At 41.6% G+C, this 19,503-nt stretch overlaps 1 protein-coding gene across 1 annotated transcript in view; it reads left to right on the top strand.

Annotated features, from left to right (window-relative positions):
* Positions 1 to 244: 244 nt before the first annotated feature.
* ME1 (malic enzyme 1) overlaps positions 245 to 19,503 on the top strand; it is a 174,100-nt gene continuing 154,841 nt past the window's right edge. Inside the window, exon 1 of the mRNA XM_082755588.1 lies at positions 245 to 451. Within this exon, the coding sequence (XP_082611714.1) occupies positions 347 to 451 (105 nt within the window). The 5' untranslated portion in view covers positions 245 to 346. The remainder of the gene's footprint in view (positions 452 to 19,503) is intronic.

The following is a 19,503-nucleotide window of genomic DNA, read 5'->3' as shown; positions in this document are numbered from 1 at the left end:
GCCGCAGCCCGGCTCGGGGCGAAGCGGGCGGGGGTCCGGGGGTGGGCTCCGGGCGGCTCCGACCCCGCCACCGCCGCCCCTCGCCCCTCGGGGCCGGCCGCGGGCGGGGGTGCGCGGGGCCGGCGGTGACTCAGCGGCGGCGCCCCGCTGCCCCCCGCCTGGCGGCGGCGCCTTGCCGCGGCTCTGCCCCCTCCCTCCCTCTCTCCCTCCTTCTCTCCTCCCTCCCTGCCTGCCGCAGGATCATCCCACCCCGCCGGGCCGTCACCTCGGCAGGAGGAGCCGCCGCCGCCGCCACCGTCGCTTCGCCTCCGCTCCCGCCGCGACCTGCCGGCAGCGCTCCCCCGCCATGCACGGAGCAGGGAAGGCAGCCCAGAGCCGCGACGCCGCCCGGCCCCTGCAGCTCACCATGAAGAGGGGCTACGAGGTGCTCCGCGACCCTCACCTCAACAAGGTAGGGGCAGGGGCGCCGGGCTGACAGACCCCTGCCCTGCCCTGCCCTGCCTTGCTCAGCGCTTCCCGCTGCGGCGCCCGGCGGCCTCCCCCCGCCACCTGTCGCCGAGCCGGGCTCTTCCTCCTCTTCCTCGGAGGCTGTGGGGGCCCTGCGGCGGCTCCCCGGGCTCCCCCCGCTTTGTTTTCCCCGAGCAGAGCGGCAGCAGCCCGGGGATGCTGCAGAGGCAAGTTCCCCTGCAGGTGGGCTGCACGTTGCCGCTGCCCTGCCTGGCTTCTCCCGCTGCCCAGCCGCCTCTTCCAGCCCTTATCTCCCCTCCCGGTGTGTGTGGGTGCTGTGTGTTACCCCCGGCAGGTGGAAGAGGCGTTTTGTCACCGTTTTCTTTCCACCTGACGCTGTCAAGTCCAACCCCAGCTCCCCCCTGCCCTGCATCAGTGAGTGCAGTCTGCGCCTGAGGGATGCAGCAGCACAGGGAAACCCCCTTATCGCATCCCTAATTCACTTAGGGCTCGCTCAGCTTGATAAAACTCTGACACAGGAAAACAAAACAGGTGAGTATGGAAGTATTTGCACAGCTCTGACTCAGCTGCCGAGTTCAGATTGTAAAATTCCTTATTGCCTCGACGGGCCCTGGATTTGCTGCCCGGATGAACCATGGGTGAAGTCAAAGGTAGATGATAAACCTCACGTAGCACATGAAACCTCGGTGAAGTCCTTAGTCCCGGCTTTGTTCTTGCACATTATTTTTACTGGTTGGCTTGTGTTTGTGCCCTGACTGGTACTACTGCGTTCAAATGCACGTATAGCCATTTTACTTATTGCCAAGTTGTATGAATTGACAAAAACTGTGTCTAGTTTTACCGGGTAGGTTGACTCATCCATAAAAACTCCATGTATTAGTTAGATGAATAGCGCTTTTATTAGTGTGGGTGTTTGAATACAAATTTTCCTCAGAGGGTGTCTTGTGTTTGTGTGTGTGTGCAGGCCCGAGAAGGTCTCTTGAGGTCAGGTGAAATGAAAACTAACCAAAATGTTAAAATCCCAGAAGGAACGAATGAGAGGCTGTTTCACTTGGGATTGCTTCTAAGCAATTGCAACATTCATGGAAAATACTGGTTCAGAATAACCAAGGAAAGCCAACCAAAAAAAAAAATTCTTTTAAGACGTAAAACAGGGCTTACTCTAAAATGTGGTCTGTAAAGAGCAGAGACCGAGTAGGCTCATTGCTACCTCTATCCCTCAAATATCACACATCTTGCCCTTGAACAGCATAGCTGGAGACTAGATGCTGAAGATGAAGGCTCTTGTTTGATTTCTTGGCTTAGGCTTTATTCTTCCCTCCCCCCTCAGCTGTGCTATGGCACATGTGCACTGTACAGCAGAGAAGCCAGGCAAAGTATTTGTTCGTTACCAGCCACATCTACCCAGCTAATGAGTGGTTTTGAGTGGCATAGGAAAGGTCAGCTGAAATCCCTGGGCTTGCTGTAAGAAAAGTGGGGCTGGTCAAGAATGAGCAAGCAGTTTTGAGACAGGTGATTTGCGGTGAGTATAGATGCTCTATACCCCCCAAGTTACATAATGGCAATAAAATTAAAAAAAAAAAAAAAAAAAAAGCTGAGAACTGCTAACATGGTTGCCTTTTTAATAGTTTGTGATGTGCCTGCAAGCATGGGAGCTGGTACTCCCAGTTCACTTTCTGTTGCCAAGGCTGTTAAACAAGCATCAGATTGTACAGATCTCAATTTTAAGTCGACAAAATATCTCCTTTAACGATTCTAAAGTACAAGAATTGTTTGCGGTACTGAAGAAGTGCCAGAAATTTCTGCTATCTCACGGCTGTAAGAGCTGCAATTGCTTGGTATCAGCACTTTCTTTTAGATACTGCGCCAGCTCTAATAGTCCCATTTGCATACGCTTGGCAAAAGTAGGCTGTAAGTACCAAATAGTGGTATCTAGCTGCAACCTGTAGAAAAACAAGCCAAGTCGTGTTTTAGGTACTACCTGAATCTTGTCTGATACTTGTAACCTTGTTTCTCTTCCATAAGTAAAATTTAGATTTTGTAACTTACACTGCAAATTTCTTCAGCCAAGACAATTGGTCTGGCAAGCAGGTGAAGCTCAAATGTGCATACAACATGTGGAAGCTCGTGGTTTGTTTCCTCAAATAATAAAATCCTTGTAAAAAATTTTCCATTCAACCTGTCTGAGAAAAGGAATTTATTTGAGGGCTGTGGGAATGTCAGGGTAAACACCTGAATTTCTCCTTTTCCCTTCTCTCTTTCCTTCTACCTTGACAACATTTCTAGGCAAAAAGAAGCACGCTTACCACTGATGTATGTTGAAGTTCTAGACAATATAGTTCTAAAATCTTTTATGCTTCACTCTGTATAGTTCACAAATGTATGGACATCATTGAGGAAAAGCTTGATGGAAAAGCTTAATGCCTTTTTTCCCCCCCATTGAGGTATTTTGCCTGCACTTGAAGCCATTGCTTCTTTTACAAGATCACTGAGCAGTTTGCCCTACCTTAGCAGTGGTGTGATGCATCAAAAATCATTGTGGGACAGTGGACCTTAAGACACTGAGTCTAATTACATGAGGACACACGTTCAAGTCTACAAACAATAATCATGATTTAATTTATCATCTGAGGTCCACAGAGTTTAAAACTGTCATTACAGCCTTCTCAGTAATTTTTTTCCCCCTCTTGCACAACTAAACACATTGTGAGTAGGAATTACAAGGAAAACAAACACAGTTTCACTTCTTTTCATTGAAATAGATTGCATTAGGAACTTTTGGCAGTGAGTCGTACGCTCTTTAAGCTGATGAGTTACAGCAGTGTGAAAGCAATTGGCTCTCTCCTACTGTAAATCTTTTCATTTATACTTTACTCAATGTATGAATGCTATTTTTAAGCCCACAAATCATAAGGACACTTTATGCTAAACTTTCTTTTCATCTTTAATTTCTTACCTTTTAATATTATTTAAACAAGTAAGTTTCCCCTAAGCTGCTTATTTTTAGAATCTTGATGTGAAGGTACGCAAACACGAATTTCAATATCAAGCTTTTCAGATAGCATTTCCCCTAGTTGCCAAGTCTAAATGCTTGCCTAATGGAGAAAGTGTGCCATTGGGGGGGGGGGGGGGACAGTGCTTGCTTCTAGGCTGCTTTCATACTCTAGCAGAGCGGTTCACAGAGCAGAATATAAGTGATTCTATTAAATCTTAATTCTGGAGGACTCTGTCCCCTCCCCAGATGCTTTATTTTTACCACCATCCTCTGACTGACCACTGTCACCATTGCTAAGTGTTAACATGCTTGTGAATTATTGCTCCACATTCTGTCTTTCCATTTATTCAAATTGCACTAAAACAGTGGAGAATTTCAGAACAGTCCATCTGATGGGGCTGCTGAACACCTGGGAGTCCCAGATCTCAGTCCCACCTGCAAGGGCAGTGGTGTTTTATCCTTACCACCTCCTGTAAGTAAAGCTTTTAGATCTTAGTGGGTCCTCAGCATATTTTTACTAAGCATTTGTTAATTGTTGATTCAAGTTGGCTGCAAGTCTGTTGACTCGCTACAGAAATTGATATACAACAGCTATTCTGAAACAGACTGAAGGACCATTTATCCCAATATTGTATTTCTGACAGTGTCCAAAATGGACCTCTCAGGAAAAGTGAAAGAATAAATAGAAGAGAATAATTATTTCAGCTGGAAGGGACCTTCAAAATCATCTAGTCCAACTTACGACAGGAGCTTGTAGTGATGTTTTCTCAGAATAATCAATTTCAGGCTGAGAGAATGAGCAGTTTATGATGGGGTTATTAAGATACGAATGCTTTGTTTTTGCTACCAGATTACACAGACTATATGTACTAATTTATTGAAAATATCATAAACTTTTTTTTTTAAGTTTAAGTGAAATCATTATCTGAGGTAAACAGAAGCATTTACTTCCTGCTTTTCTTCCACATTTCAGACAGTGGGAGGAGCATGCTTGTGAAATACAGATATATTCTGCTCTGCATTACTTTGCTAAAACCTATTTAGGTTTTGAGAAACTAAAGCACCATGCATCATGTAATTGGTGCAGGTAACATATGAAAGAGGTCTTGTAACTGACATTTGTTGTTGACACTGTAACAGGCCTTAGAAAACCCAGACCTCCCTAAGAAAAATCAAAAGCATTCCAGTGAGGTTTATCTGGCTGTTGGGTGAAGGAGATTAAACGTATAAGAAGCTCCTCTAAATAAATCTATGCCTGAATCAAATACCGAACAGTAGAGTTTTTTTCCTTCCACGGGTAATGTTCATATCTTCACTTAAACCTGTGAGCGCTTTGCCTGGGTCGTGTACAGTGGTCACTGCTCACTTTTTGCCTTAACTGATATTCTGAGAAGAAAACTGATAAATCTTGAGGTAAAAGAAGAAAACACTCTCTAAAATGGCATGTTAGAAGAGTCTGTATTAACTTGCAAAATAGGTTTTTTGGAGATTACTTAATACTAGGATGATTTCATGTTATGTGCTGGTAGGCGTGACCCTGTTTGAGGAATTATTATTATTTTTTTTTCCTCTCTAACTGCTGATCAGTCTCACTGTCCTCTTTTTCTCCTATAATCATTTTTTCCCTTTACACCATTGTAGTTTTTAAAAGTAATGTTTCCTGAGCACCTAGCAGAGCAGTTCTGGTCTGTATAGGGATAAGCACATGCTATTTTTCTGTCTTTGACAAGAGTAAATGATACAGTGGCTGTGCTAGCACAGAAAGCTGGATCAATACGATCTTTGTCTGGAACCTTTCAGAGTGAACTTGTATCGATTCTGCCTTTGTGTTATGCAAGTATTGCACTTTTGATCTATGACAAGGGTCTGTAAAACAGAAGTTACTGTTCTGTGGGATGGCAACCTGAAATAGGAGGTTCTCCAGGTGGGTGTTTAGTTCATACCAGAGCCATTTCCTTTTTAATAGGCTTGGCTGTAAGTTGTAGGCTGGCAGAACTGTGATTACCTTGTACACTTGACTTTTGAGTAAAGGTGGGAGCTCAGTGGTAGCCCACCACGAGGTGCCATAGGGTTGGGTGAAGAGGTTAGGACATTACCAATGTATGATTAACACGATTAACCATGATTAACATGCCCTCATTTTTGTTGGTTTTTCACTGCCTTCTCTTGCTGCGGTTAGGAAAAACTAAAAACTGCTGAATTTTGTGGGGTATGAGGGAGCAGTCGTGATGCAGGACCGCTTTTGTATGAGCCCCTTTATTTACAGTATGTGTGGAAGGAGTTTAAAAATGAATTCTGTGCTTTGTTCTACCTCTCTTGCTCTCTTATTTTAAGACAGGTTTGTCCTGCACAAACAACCTTTTATGCATTCAAATACGGGTAACTTCCCATCTCTGCCATTACACCCTGCAGTACTACACTATAATTTTGGGGCAGGGACAGCTTGTGGTGGCTGCCTTACCCGAGTTACAAGGAGATCCTCCCCATCTGAGCAGAACAACTCGGCGTGCGAGAGACAGCCCCTCTGCTGGGACACAGGGAGGGTGGTCAGGGAGCGAGGGATGGTTGAGACCTAGGGGAATTTTTCTTTCTTAAATTCTGAGGGAAAGAAGAAACATAATTTCCTAGGTCACATATTGGTAGGATGTGCTGAGGAAGGAAAACTGAAAACATACCCCATCCTTTCATTCTTTACGCCACTGTTGAAGGAGGATGCTGTGGAGAAGAGCCTTCCATTCTGTTTTGGGCTTTGCAAGGGTGAGCTCTGCATAAGAAGAGTGAGCTGGCTGTGTGATGCCTCCTTCTCTCTCACCCTGTCTTTCCTTCTGCAGCCGAATGGAGCTGCGTGGAGGGCTCTTTGAGCAGCTGTAGCAGCCCTGAGGGAGACCAGGCTTACCTGCCAGAGCAAGCTGCCAACCAGGGCCAGAGGTGCAGTTCTTCACGATGAACCTAGAGACTAGAAATACTAAGGCAGAAGCCCTGCTAGCATTTGAAGTGCTTTTTCCCACCATAGCTTCTGCTTTAAAGAGTCTGTGCTAGAAGGTGAGATAGCACAGACAGCTGAGCAGGACAGAGCCTGGCCCTTTTTTGCTGGAGAGTGCTTTTGGGAGGAGAAAGGTCGATAGATGTTACCAAATGAGAGGTAAGGAGTTGGTGAATGTAAGGCAAATGAAATGAAATGAAATGAAATGAATGAAAGACAAAGAAGTCTTTGAAAGGTGCGCATGTGTAAGTGTGACATGTGTTATATTAAAAAAAAAAAAAAAGGAGAAGAGGGGTAGGGTAGCTTTGGGGTAACTCCAGAAAGCTTCATAAAATCTGTTCAAGTACATATACTTTGTCCTAATAGTCAGTTTAGATAAATAGTCAATTCAGTTGATAGATATTTAATACAGCCAAGGCTTTTCACAATGCCCTTTGTAGTACACTTTGCTGGTTTGCACTAGAGTATTTCATTCAAGGGGAAGTAAGGTGCCTACAGTAGACAGAGAACAATCTGTTAATAAGGAAGAAGTCTTTGGGGAAAAGCAGAAAGTATTTCAGTCAGATTATTTTTCCATCATATTCTATTTTATGTGTATACCCTACAGTATTCATTGCTTCCTAGTGTTTTTGCTCCTGACTAAGTAGGTAAGTTGCTTTGGTTAGTATTGTATCCTCTTCTTTCTGTTGGCCTCTGGTTCTTTGCTTGCATTTATGGAAAAGAATGCTGAGGCAGCGTGGTGGGAACAAAGTTCTGTGACTTGAATTAAAAGCAAATAAAATAAATGAGAAGCTTCTATGTAGTAAACTATATAGCAGTAAGCTGCTAGTGACTGAAAGCTGGTATGAGTAGTCACAGAAACACAGAATTGCTTTGCTGTGAAGCTGTTTCAGGCATTAAACATACTTTTTGGTTGTATACTTTTCCTGTAAAGTTTAGTAATTGAAAACAAGCAAACAAATTCAACCTTTTTTCTTTAGACTTCTTGAGTAGAAGCAATCTTGGCATAAAGCACCTTACAAACAGGATTTATATATTTAAAACAGGTTAAATGTGGTTTTCTATACTAGGTTTTGATTTAATTGTTGAATGCTTATAATAAGTAGGATAAGAGCTTGCTGAGAAATTGTACTTTTGTCTAGGTAAAATACCTTGAAAAGATTATTTGTGCTTTCTGGAGAAAGCATGTCTCAGGGTATATAAGTACTTATTTTGCATTTTTCACTCTATGTATTAATTTCTGCTGTGTCAGTCATTCATACTGAGCTGTCTCTGAGAAAGGCAGAATTTACAGCTGTGGTAGGCACAAACTTCTCTCCTCCTGCCCTGCTTCCCTCTCTGAGGGGAGAAGGAAGTGAAACGTGTGTGATGGCGATACTTTTTGTTAACCTGTGACCCCAAGTTAAAAAGCACTTGGTGGTTCAGTACCCATGCATGTGCATTCTTTGCTGTGTTATACCTTTCCCTTTCCTCCTTTGCCTGCTCAGTGGTTCAGAAGTAAGCTGTGCATTTGGTGCATGACTTGTTCGTGGTGGCTGCAGCCCAGGCCTGTAGCAGTTGATTTAATGCTGAAGGTCTCCTTGCTCCTGGTTCTGATACCTAAGTGGCAGGGGCTGTCTGCCATAGTGCTATGTTATTGATGACGGTGCAGAACAGAGTATTGATACCCTTCAAATAGGTCTGTTTTGTAGGATTTTCCAGCTCATTTGAGAACTTTATGGTGGAATAGTTCTTTCGAAGAAGTTTCAAAAGAGGTATTTGCTGGAAAACATTATTCTGATATCGCATCCACAGTAGCAAGTGGCTTGTGCTCCCTGCAAACCTGAAGAGCTCTTGTAAGGTGTCCTTTGTGCTTCCCAGTCTGAACCAAATGTACGCTGGTCCCAGAGAGGCCTGTGGCTGGAGGAGTAGCATAAAAAGGAGGAAAAGGGGAGAGAACAGAAAGAAGAGCACTGCTGGTTTTGTGTGCCTGTGTGCACAGGATGGTCTCTGCACTGCAACAAATAAATTGTGTTTTGTATGCGTTCGTGGGAGTTAAACATTTAGCATGTGCTGAAACCTGTGGGGTTTTCTCTTTTAATTTTGTTGGGCTGTAGCGTTGGGCAGCTTTTAAAGAAAATGAGCAGGCTGGTTGCATTCCCTCTGCTCAGGTGTAGTGTCAGGAAGGAACTGACATCTGGTAAATGTCAGCTGGTGAATAATGGGCATCCATTTGTGTTCATGTATCCGTCCTCGTCACTCAGCACTGAGTTAGATCTGCCCCATTGGGACAAGTACCTGTGAACTTCTGACCCAGAGATGTGCCTACGTGCCTGTCAACAAGGCTTGAGTACATGGAGCCAAATATGAAGTGCTGTGTGTATTTTTCATCCTGTGTTTGCAGTGGTGTCATAGTTGTACTGAGACGTCTCAAGCATCAGATATATTGTAAATGGACATAAATTAAGCTGGATCCCTTAACTTCCATAAACACTGGTTTATTTGATTACAGTAGTGTATATATATACCTGATGTTTGTTTAAAAGATGTTGATTTATGAACTTCTTTTAAATAAAAGACTCTTCCAGTCAAGTTACCAAGGCCATCACTGGAAAGCTCAGTCCTACAGCTTCTGAACATAAATACTTGTCAGTCTTTAGCAGAAAGCTTTATGAAATCCAAAGCTATCATATCGGTAAGAAAGACACGGATTTGAGAAGATGCCCTGTGACCACCCACAGAGTTAGCTTACGTAGAAGTGGGCATACAGGCTTCATCTCTGCTGGCATAAACCAGATGCCCTCAGGAGAGGCTCTTAGGCCAAGTGGCAGCACAGGACACCCCCCTCTGCACAGGGCAGGGCGGCTTTGTGCCCTCTGCATGTGTGAACAGACCTTGTTCTCGCTCCAGATCAGTGCTGGGGCTGTGCAGACACCCTGCTAGTACCAGCAGTTGCAGCCCAGTGCTTAGGGTAATTTTGAGCACTGATGTACTGGAATAAATGTAGGAGGGGATCCGGGGTATAGCGCATTGTCAGCAGCACTGCTTCCTAGCAGGGTTTACAGACATGAGAAACTGACCTTATCCCATCGATGCTTTAAGGCATGGTATTTGTTGTGGGTGTCCTATATCCATTGACTTGTGCTTCTGGAACTGCTACTGCACAAGCTCCATGTGGAACATGCTGTGAATCTTTTCACTTAAAAAAGAAACAACAAACAAACAACAAACTAAGTCATGTATGAAGTCAAGAAAGGTACAAGAAACCATCTGTTACTTCAGAAAAGTGTCAAACTATTGTTGAATCATTTTTGTTATTCATCCTATTTAGCTGTCACAGATTGAACTTTTATGTCAGTCACTCCTTTCTTTGCCTTTCCCTTCCTCTCCCTTAATACCAGTTTTATAACTAGCATTATACCTTTAATTCAGAAGTAAATGGTGGTTGTATCAACCATATTAAAACTTCATGAATTTACAGTTTAAGTTAATAGAAAACCCCTGAACTGTATGCATAACAAAACAAGTTTTGGTCTTATCAAAGTTTAAGCTTTGCTAATGTAATGTGTTGCATAATTCAGGAAGCAAAAATCCTGACTTAGAAGAAGGAGGAGGTCACAGGGCACCCTGGAGACATTTCTTGCAAGCACTGCGTACTTTCTGTTGAAATCAGTATCTGCAGTTTACTTGGATACTGTTAGTGCCTATTCCTGTGTGAAACACAATACTCCTGGAGGTTGTTTACAATGTAGAGGAAGCAGAGGAAGTGCAGAGTAAACACTTTCTATATGCATAAGGAATACATAATGTAGCACTGAAAAACCCATCATAATTGTCTTACGATTTGAATAGTTGTGACTTTTGGAAGTATGTCAGGACATGCTTGTCTGTTATGTAAGTTCAGAAAGCTAACTCATCACTGGTTTGCTCTTAAAATATAAGAGAGATAGAGCAGCAAATGAATTTTATCATTGTATGCTTATGCTTAGGTTTTGCTTACTTTATTGTTCAAGTAGCAGCCAGTACCTGTTTCTAGCTTATAAAAACTGTTTATTCTCTAATAATTAAGTTATTATTAAAGCTGTAGTCACTAATCTGCCTCTTTTCTCTTGTGTAGTCATAAAATAAATGTCCCTAAAAGTGATCTGAAAAATTACAAACACCTTTGGTTCAACTTTGTTTAAATGCACTCAGTCTTCAGTTCTGAATTTGTATTTTAGATCCATTTGTCTTATTCATGGCTAGTGCATATCTTTGTAATGGAGTACATGCTGTGATTTTCGCACCTGGTTCAGATGAGATACCACAGATTAGCTTTCTTCCTCTTATCCCCTGTGAGTGATACATTTTCAAGTTTGCTTTTGGTGTGGAGATATGATAGTATAGCATCACTGCTTTCTTCAGGAGAAGAACAATAATTGTTATGAACTATGTCATTCCCCTTTCTACTAAGGCAAAAAAATAATTTTGGCTCTCACTAATGACTTTTTAAAAAGTCTTTGCCTTAAATCCACACTGGTGGTAAGTGCATAGTTGTGATGACGAAGTATATTGTAATATTTTCAGTAATAACCTCTATCTGACTTATTGGATTTCTTTCTGCAGGTATCTGACCTTAGACAGCAGATTTGTGTGTGGAGGTGTATTTACAAAAGAGGCAGTAAAACGTCTTTATCTAAGAAGTACAAATGAGCTCAGTAGTTACAGCTAGAAGTCAAAATGGGAGAATACTGTAGTGCTAAAGTCATACAGACCTGAATCTTCAAGGCACTGAAAGTTGATCTGCCTTGAATCTCTTCAAGTCCTATAAAATGTTTTTTTGGAGAGGTTGGGCAGGAGAGGTGCACCTGATTCAGGGAAAGTCTCTTTATGTTAGTACCTTTGTAAAGGTATTGCATCTTTTTTCCTTACACACACACACACTTCTCCACTCTGTCTCTCCTTAATATCTGGAGAGAATACTATCTAGGTAATAAACGTAGGTTAAAAATATGAGGTGTTAAAATGCAGTATTTTACTGCAAAGGAACCTAATAAGAAAGCTGTTATATAGTTTGTGAGCACCTATAGGCAAGTTATTACTGTCTTCAGTTAGAGACATTAGTAATTTTTTTTGCCACCCTCCCACCAAAATAGTTGCTCTAGGTGATACTTCTTCCATTTGAAGACATGAGAGTGATTAGAATAAGCCTCTAGAAAGACGTGGTTAGCTTATTTTCTTGTCCCTGTTCAGCCTTGAATGGAAATGAGAGAGTAGGGGTGTTTTAAAGAAATGCTGCTTTGTCTTCCAAAAAAAAAAAAAAATTTTTTTTTTTTTTTCTCCTCTCAGGAGTGTATTGTCAGTATATTTCAAGGAAGAATATGTCAGAAGTTTTTGATCATATAGGACGTGATAGCGAACATGATTTTTGATTTTTAATGGGTAAACCCGTTCACAAGCCCAACTGGGAAAGAACTTTAAACTGAAACTCCACTTTTCCAGACTTTGCATTTTCTATGTTTCAGTTTGCAGAAGCACATTACAGCTCTTTATTGTTGCATTTGTGATAGAATTAGACATAAATTTCTTAAGTTCTAAGAAAATAGAGCTAAAATGCGCAAATAACGATACAGTAGTTTCTTAGCACAAGACTTCAGAAGCATGGAAGTAAATAAAAACTGTTGTATGTACCTATAAAATATGCTGTGACAAAGGTCAGACATTAATTTGTATTTTGGAATGCTTAGCACAGGTTGTGAACATTCACTTTTGCTTTGCCTTTTCTAACTCTATTTTTCTCCTCAGAAAAATCTGAGGGGAAAGTACACCACAATACATGGGGGCTAGTAACAAGTAGATCTGCTTTAGCAGAAGGAATTTAATTTCTTTCAGAGATTTTTCTCATGATGTCTATGAAGAATTGGTATATCTAATGTACTTTTCATGTCTTTTTTTTTTTTTTTTTTTTTTTTTTTGAATGCTAAAGAACTGAAGATAATTGCTGATTTAGTGTATGGTTCTTAAATAAAAGTTCCAAGACTTTGCAGTTCTTTTTTGCCATTATTAAAGTTGTTGAAATTACAACTGAGTTTCTTTATATAAAGTAAAAGAGTAATTTATTAGCTGAAAAAAGACGTTTTAAGATTCATTCAAGTACAAAATATGGAATACTAATGCTGGCAAGTCCGTGATAAATCCATGGAATAAAATCCTTGTTGGATTTCATGATGCCGGCTATTGGAATATAAATTTATCTGTTGCTATTTATACACAAACTGAAGTTGTTATGAAAATACATTTCAAACTCATGATTATGTGTTTCAGCAGTAGTTGGAGTAATTCCTTAAAGACACTAGGATTATGTAGCTTTGGTGTTACGCAGGTATAAGGAATTGTTAAAAGTCTCTCACATATCCATGGTCTTAAAGGAGCAAGTGCGCAGGGAGGAACAGCCTTCTGCCAGTCCTGGGATTCAGGTTCTTGGACCCCTTCTTCAGAACTGAGGTCTTGCAACTGTGCGTTCCTCCTTCCACCCAGGCTTTTCATTCTTTTTGAGATGTTACATTTTAGGTGACTGCTTGAAATCTTCATTCCCAGTCTTTCTTGGAAATTTTTACCTTGTTTTTGTCTTGATTCCAACAGGACATCAGTCTAATTCTAGCACAACTCTGTTCTTGGGATGTTGAGGGTCGCAGCTATCAAACGAGGACTTCAAAGCTCAGCGGTGCCCCCTTTGCAGCATCTTCTTACCAGAGTCCTTGTTTTTGTGTGGCTGCCAAATGTAGGTGTCATTTTACAGGCTTCCTCTAAAACTTCTGGGCCTGGTGAAGGAGAGCTGGTGTCCTGCTGTTATTTGGCTTTGGCTTCACCTCTGCACAGTGCATTCAAGTTCTTCACATAAACCTACTAGAGTTTGTGTGTAACAAACATCTGTTCATGAAGTCAGTGAACTTGGGTTTATTGTTTTTATACATAACTTGCATATAAGAAAAAGCTCAAGGTAGTACAATTTTTAACAGAGTTCTAGACATGAAGACGTCTGCTGTTTTTCTTCTTTAAGGAATACAATTCATATAGACTTAGGACAGAATGAAAGCAATGTGGTTCATCTTTTTTTTTTTTTTTTTCGTGTTGCTTTTTGTTAAGACAAGGTTACATATGAAATTCTCTGAGGATGAAGTTTATCAGCTGCGTTGCCTTCTCTAAGCAGAAGCCGGATAAAGCCTCTTCTTGCTCATGTGACAGTGGATTTGTAATGGTCATCTATTTAGTAGGTCATTCAAGGGTCAACTATAGAAATAAGGAATGCGCCTTAAAATAGCTTGATAATTCTGAAATATCTTTTACTTTGCTTCCAGCACACAAATTCTTTCTTAGATTTAAAACTTTGCAGTGGAAGAGCTAAATACATCGATTGGAGATGAGAATAAATATATTCATTGCCTCTGTATATACAGGTATTAGAAAGGGTAACTTACCTGCTGTACCGCTTTTTTTCTGCTTTGAAGGCAGCTTTCACCACACACCCTCAGCAGCTGCTTGAAAGCAACACTTTATCTAAGCTCAAGAAAAGTAGAACATCTCATTTTGCATCTCACCTGGGGAAACAACCAGCCCTACTTTGCCTCGTGGCCGCTAGCATTGGGCTTGCCAGCAGAACAAAAGTGTTCTAGGTCAGGAGTCTGCATGAAACTGGAGCCTCGGCTCTTCTGCCAGGCTGCAGACGAACACTGAAGTACCAAGCTCTCGGGCTTCTTAGAATAAATGGGTAAACTCGAAATAGAAAGTGAAAAGTGAGTGTGTCCTTCTAAGGTGTAATTCTTACAAAAAAAATTTATCTGTAGGGTAAAGAGATATACCCTTTGAACTAAGGCTATTTCCTAAACTACTTCCTCCCATGTAGTTTGTCTCTGAGTCCTCTATTATTCTGCAGTGAAGATGTAGCAGATAAACATGTAAGAATAGATGAATATGAGAAAGTAAGTTTGTCATAATGTTGCTTCCACCAGCAGTTCAAACAGTGTGTGACTAACAGTGTGGTTTGCTTTGAGGTGTGTTTCACGAATCTTTCAGCGTATGATTGAATCTTTCTTTGTCATACTTCACAAAGTTCAGGGCTATTTAATGAGTATGGGCATGTACATTTCTTCCTCTTTAATTAGTGAGATCTGCTTCTGCAAGAGAGACAAAATATTGTAGTAGGTTGGGCACTGAACTGGAAACTAGGTCAGTAATTCAGTTTTCTCGTCTGAAAAGGCAAGCAGCATTTGAGAAATTTTGAGAATGAATAGCAGTATGAAGTACTTGGTATTGTGAGGTAAAGCTTGTATTGAAATCATCATCTTCCTGGGAGTTCCACTGTTCTCATACCTTCTCGTGCCATTGTAGGAAAAACCTTTTTCTTATCCCAGCCTCAAAAAGTACATGAAAACACCATGTTTCATTCTCCTGTTTGTTAATGTCTTATAACTAAGCATGTTGTATGTTTTTATAATCTTTTTGTTCTCTGCTGCACAAATGATTTTATTTATATTTTAACAAATGCAAAGAATCCCAAAATATGCTAAAATAACTAGTCTAGTAGGAATTCAAGTAACTTTTGGTTTAAAGAAGAGAAAGTCCAAACTGTTTATAATCAGTCTTCTTAGATAATGCTTAGTCACGTGGTCTTGTGTAATATTATACTCTAGCTTCTATTTACAATGTTATTTTTCTTTTATAAAATAAATTGTCTTATAATTTCAGCCAGAAGGCTGCTTTTTTTTTTTTTTTTTTTTTTTAAAGTCATATCTAAGTAGATCCATGTCTAATCTGTATAGTTCAGATATATTTTGTCTGTGTCCTTCTACCTACTGCCGTGTTGCAGTTACACAGAGGATGTATTAGTGGATGTGCAGTCTGCTGCAAATACAGTTTGCTAGATCCATGGAAATTTATTAAATAGGACTGCAAATCATGGCCAATCCTGAATGCTCGAAGGAAACAGGAAGATCTGAATAGGCAGGAAAAAAATCATCCGTCTGTGTAGCTAAACCTGCTCCTGGCTTCAGGCCAGGCTGTGCCACATACAGATTAGTTCCAATTAGATGAAGTGCTAGCTGACCCTTGGCTGCCTTCTCTGAGCCTTCTGGTCCTGGGCAATGCTGGTAAGGGTTGCATCCATTCCAGTTGAGTTGGGGGACAATGTGAGAAACTATTCAGTATTTATGAGCTGAATGCACGAGTAAGCACAGATCAATATAGACAGCTAACGACTACTTGGTAGTTTCTAACTCAGGGGAAATTAATTTCTTCAAGAAGCTAGAATTCATGTTTCTAGGACTTAAATTCATGTGATTATGAAATATATTTTTTTACTTTCTTTCCTTTTTTCAAATGTGCTGAAACAATGCAATATGTGTGTGTCATCTGAACAGAAGGAGCTACACTTTCTTTTTATATGTTTGTGATGACATTCTCAGAAATTATGGTTCTGGAGAGTAAATATTTGACAAAATAAGATTTTCTTTAAAAGATAACTTGATCAGGGTCTTAATCCTTGCATATTTTGTAATAACCTGTTATTTTAAAACAGATTCCTTTTTTCTGTTCCAGGATTTCATCAGTGACCAGAGAGTGCACTTGATCAATTATCTGTGAACCTAATACTAAAAATACTTAGTTACATAAGTATCTACAGAAAGGTGCTTGTCTTGCTGTGCTCCAAATTGCCAGCAATGAAACTCTCAAAGTATACAATTATAGCATTTTTTGACACTGGAAATACATACTTGCATCTTTTTACTTAAATACAAAGAAATGACCCCTCAGATACTATGAGGAAATGTGACACATACATTAAAAACAAAAGAAAAAACAACAACAAAACACACTACCACCACCAAAAAAAAACCACACCTGCATTTATTTTGTACTTGCATTTTTACTTACACTTTATTACTTCATAAATGTGAAGCTGCTATGTGGAGAACAGCAATAATGCAGTAGTTACCCATATGGCTGTAGAAAACTGAAGCTGGATCTCCTACGCTGATTCTGATCTGCATTCTGTGAATGTGTTATCCACAGTAAATCTTGTAACTAAAAGATAAATCTTGTTAATCTCATTTTGGTCCCATGGGTGTTGGAGTCTAAGTACTAGCACTGTGAGAAATTCAATTTGGGTTGGAGGTTGTGTGACTAACACTAGTTTCCCTACCTGCCTTGACCTTTTTTCTGTTGACGATACACATTATAGGCAAATGAATTTTGGTTTGCAACACCAAATATGTGTTTGCATGAGCAGAATCTGTACTGGCTACAAACTTCTTTTGAATCATGGTGTGAAGAGAGCCGCAGCCTTTCTATATCATGTACGCTGCTTTTCCATTCTATGCGTGGAAATGAATAGTTAAAGGAAAGGCAAGTTAACAATTGAGAGGTTTTGTCAGATGCAGCATATGGGACAGAAGTACTCTAATCACAAGAGCATGTCATGGGTTTTAAAAGAATGCCTTCTAAACAAAATTACTCCTTCTGCTTTAGTTTTCCACGCTAAGGGACTTGCAAAGAGTCATGCATTTTATAAGCTCTTGCCATGACTGAAACTACCCATTTTAGTCTGCGTTCTGACATTTTATCTGTCTAGTAAGTTTTGTCAAAGCATGTTAGTTTGATTTTGTGGAAGAATTGTTTGTGTATGTTTATTGCACTGCAATTGGCCTATGTCAATAAGCTTTTCCAATGCTTTGGCCCAGATTCAGCTGGCTTACACAGATGTGTGAAACCAACTTCAGTGTGTATTCATTTTTTTCCCTTGCCTGACTCAAAGAGTAATATTAGCAACAATAATAACACAAACCATTTGAAATGAAAGTAACTGCTACTCCAAAGCATTAGTTATTTATTTACGATTGCTGTGGTGCTAAATACTATAATGCTTCTTGAAGTTATGCATTTTTTTTTTTTCTAAAGCTATGAAGAGGGCTATCTGAATGGCTGTCTGAGGGCTACTTAGAAGATGGAGCTTGTAATAGCATCACTGGGAATGTGAGTGGAATATTATTTTAAAACCATAGGGTAAGAGCTGTCAGAAGGGACCTCAGAAGGTCTGTAGTCTGATCCAGGCGAGTCAGCTGTGGAGTCAGAACAGATTGCTCAGGGCCATGTTGTGTCCTGTCTTGAAAACCTGTAAGGATGGAGACTGCGAAACTGCTCTGGGAAACCTGTGTGTTTGTGCTCGTGGGGAACTTTTTTCCTTACATCCAGTCTGAGCCTCTCTTGTTTCATCTTATGCCTGTTGTCTCTTGTTCCACTGCTGTGGACAGCCAAGCTCTGTGTTCTTGATAGCCTCCTCAGTGTTACTGGAAGATTGCTGTTAGGTCCCCCTTCTCCAGGCTGAACAAGCCCAGTTCCTTTACAGGGGAAGTGCTGCAGTCTCTTATCGTCTTGGTGGTCCTTTACTGAAGACCCTCCAGTTTATTGATGCCTTTTTTTGCATTGGGGACCAAAAGCTGGATTCTATGGATGCAATTGTATTGGGTTTATGTGGCAAGGTTTTGGTAGCAGTGGACTGCAGGGATGGCCTCTGTGAGACGAATTCAGAAGCTGCCCCATGTTAGATAAGGGCCAGTTTCAGCCAGCCCAAAGGGACCTGCTGCTGACCAGAGGTGGGTCAGCGGTGATGTTGTTTGTGCCTCTGTGAGAGCACATTTAAGAAAGGAAAAAAAAAAACAACAACAAAAAAAAAAAAACCAAAAAACAAAAAACAAAAAAACACTGCTGCAGAACAGCATCTGGAAGAGTGAGGAGTGAGAAGCAGCCCTGCAGCCCCCAAGGTCAGTGCAGCAGGAGGGCAGGAGGTGCTCCAGGCAGGCAGCAGCAGTTCCCCTGCAGGGAGAGGCCCCTGGTGGAGCAGGCTGTCCCCCTGCAGCCCATGGGTCCCACATGGAGCAGATCTCCATGCTGCAGCCCCCCCATGGGTGGAGGAGCCCCCGGTGGAGCAGGTGGATGTGGCCTGGAGGAGGTTTGCTCCTGGGGGATGGACCCCGTGGTACAGAGCCGTGGCATCCCATGGGAGGGACACCAAGGGGAGCAGGGGCAGAGAGTGACCATGAGGGAGTGGTGGAGACAAAGCGTCAGGGACTAACCGCAGCCCCCATTACCCTGCACTGCTTGAGGGGAGGAGGTAGAAGAGGGTGGATGGGGGGGGGGGGGGGAGGGTGTAGGTTTTTTTAGTTTCTTTCCTTTGTTTCTCACTTCTCTAGCTTGTTAGTAGTAGGTAATGATTTCTCTAATCTCCCTATGCTACCTGTTTTGCCTGTGACAATAATTGCTGAGTGATCTCTTTGTCCTTATCTCAACCCTTGAGCCCTTCTTACTGTATTTCCTGCCCCTTTCCCTTTGAGGAGGGGGATTGAGAGAGAAGTTGTGGAGCTCAGCTGCCTACCTGAGTAAAACCATCACAGCAGTCTAATGAGTGTCAGGTAAAGTAGGATGATCACTCCCTTCCATCTGTGCTCCTATTAGTACAGTATGCTCCTGTTAATATAGCACAGTTGGTCTTCCTTGCTGCCTGAGCACACTAGTGGCTTGTTTTCAGCTTCATGTCTACTAAGGCCACCAGGTCCTTTTCAACAGAGCTGCTCCTTGACCAGCCAGCCAGTCACCAGCTTGTGCCATTGCAGCCTGTACTGTTTTTTTTTTTTTTTTCCAGGTTGCAGCACTTCACATTTATCCTTGTTGAATTTCATAATGTTCCTGTCAGCCCATTCCTCCAGGCTAAGATCCTTTGGATGGCAGCCTTGCTCTTGACTGTATCCATGGTTCCCACTATTTTGCATCATCTGCAAACTTGATGAGAGTGCCTGCCATTGCCTTCTCCAGGTCACTAACAAAGATGTTAAACAAGACAGGTCTCATTGCAGACTCCTGCAGTGCTCCATTTGTTAATGGCCTCCAGGTGGAGTATAACCCTTACCTGCTTCCCTCAGAGCTCCACCATGCAACAGCAAATTTTAATCTACCCAGTTGTCCACTTACCTAGACTGTAATACAAGGATTTTGCGACATGAATAAAAGGGTTTTTTGGGTGCCAGTTTTGAAAACCTTGCTTAAGATG

The sequence above is a fragment of the Aythya marila genome, assembly GCF_965140915.1.
Source record: "Aythya marila genome assembly, chromosome: 3".
In the NCBI taxonomy this organism is placed as follows: Eukaryota; Metazoa; Chordata; class Aves; order Anseriformes; family Anatidae; genus Aythya; species Aythya marila.
This window is presented reverse-complemented; position numbering and strand designations above follow the sequence as displayed.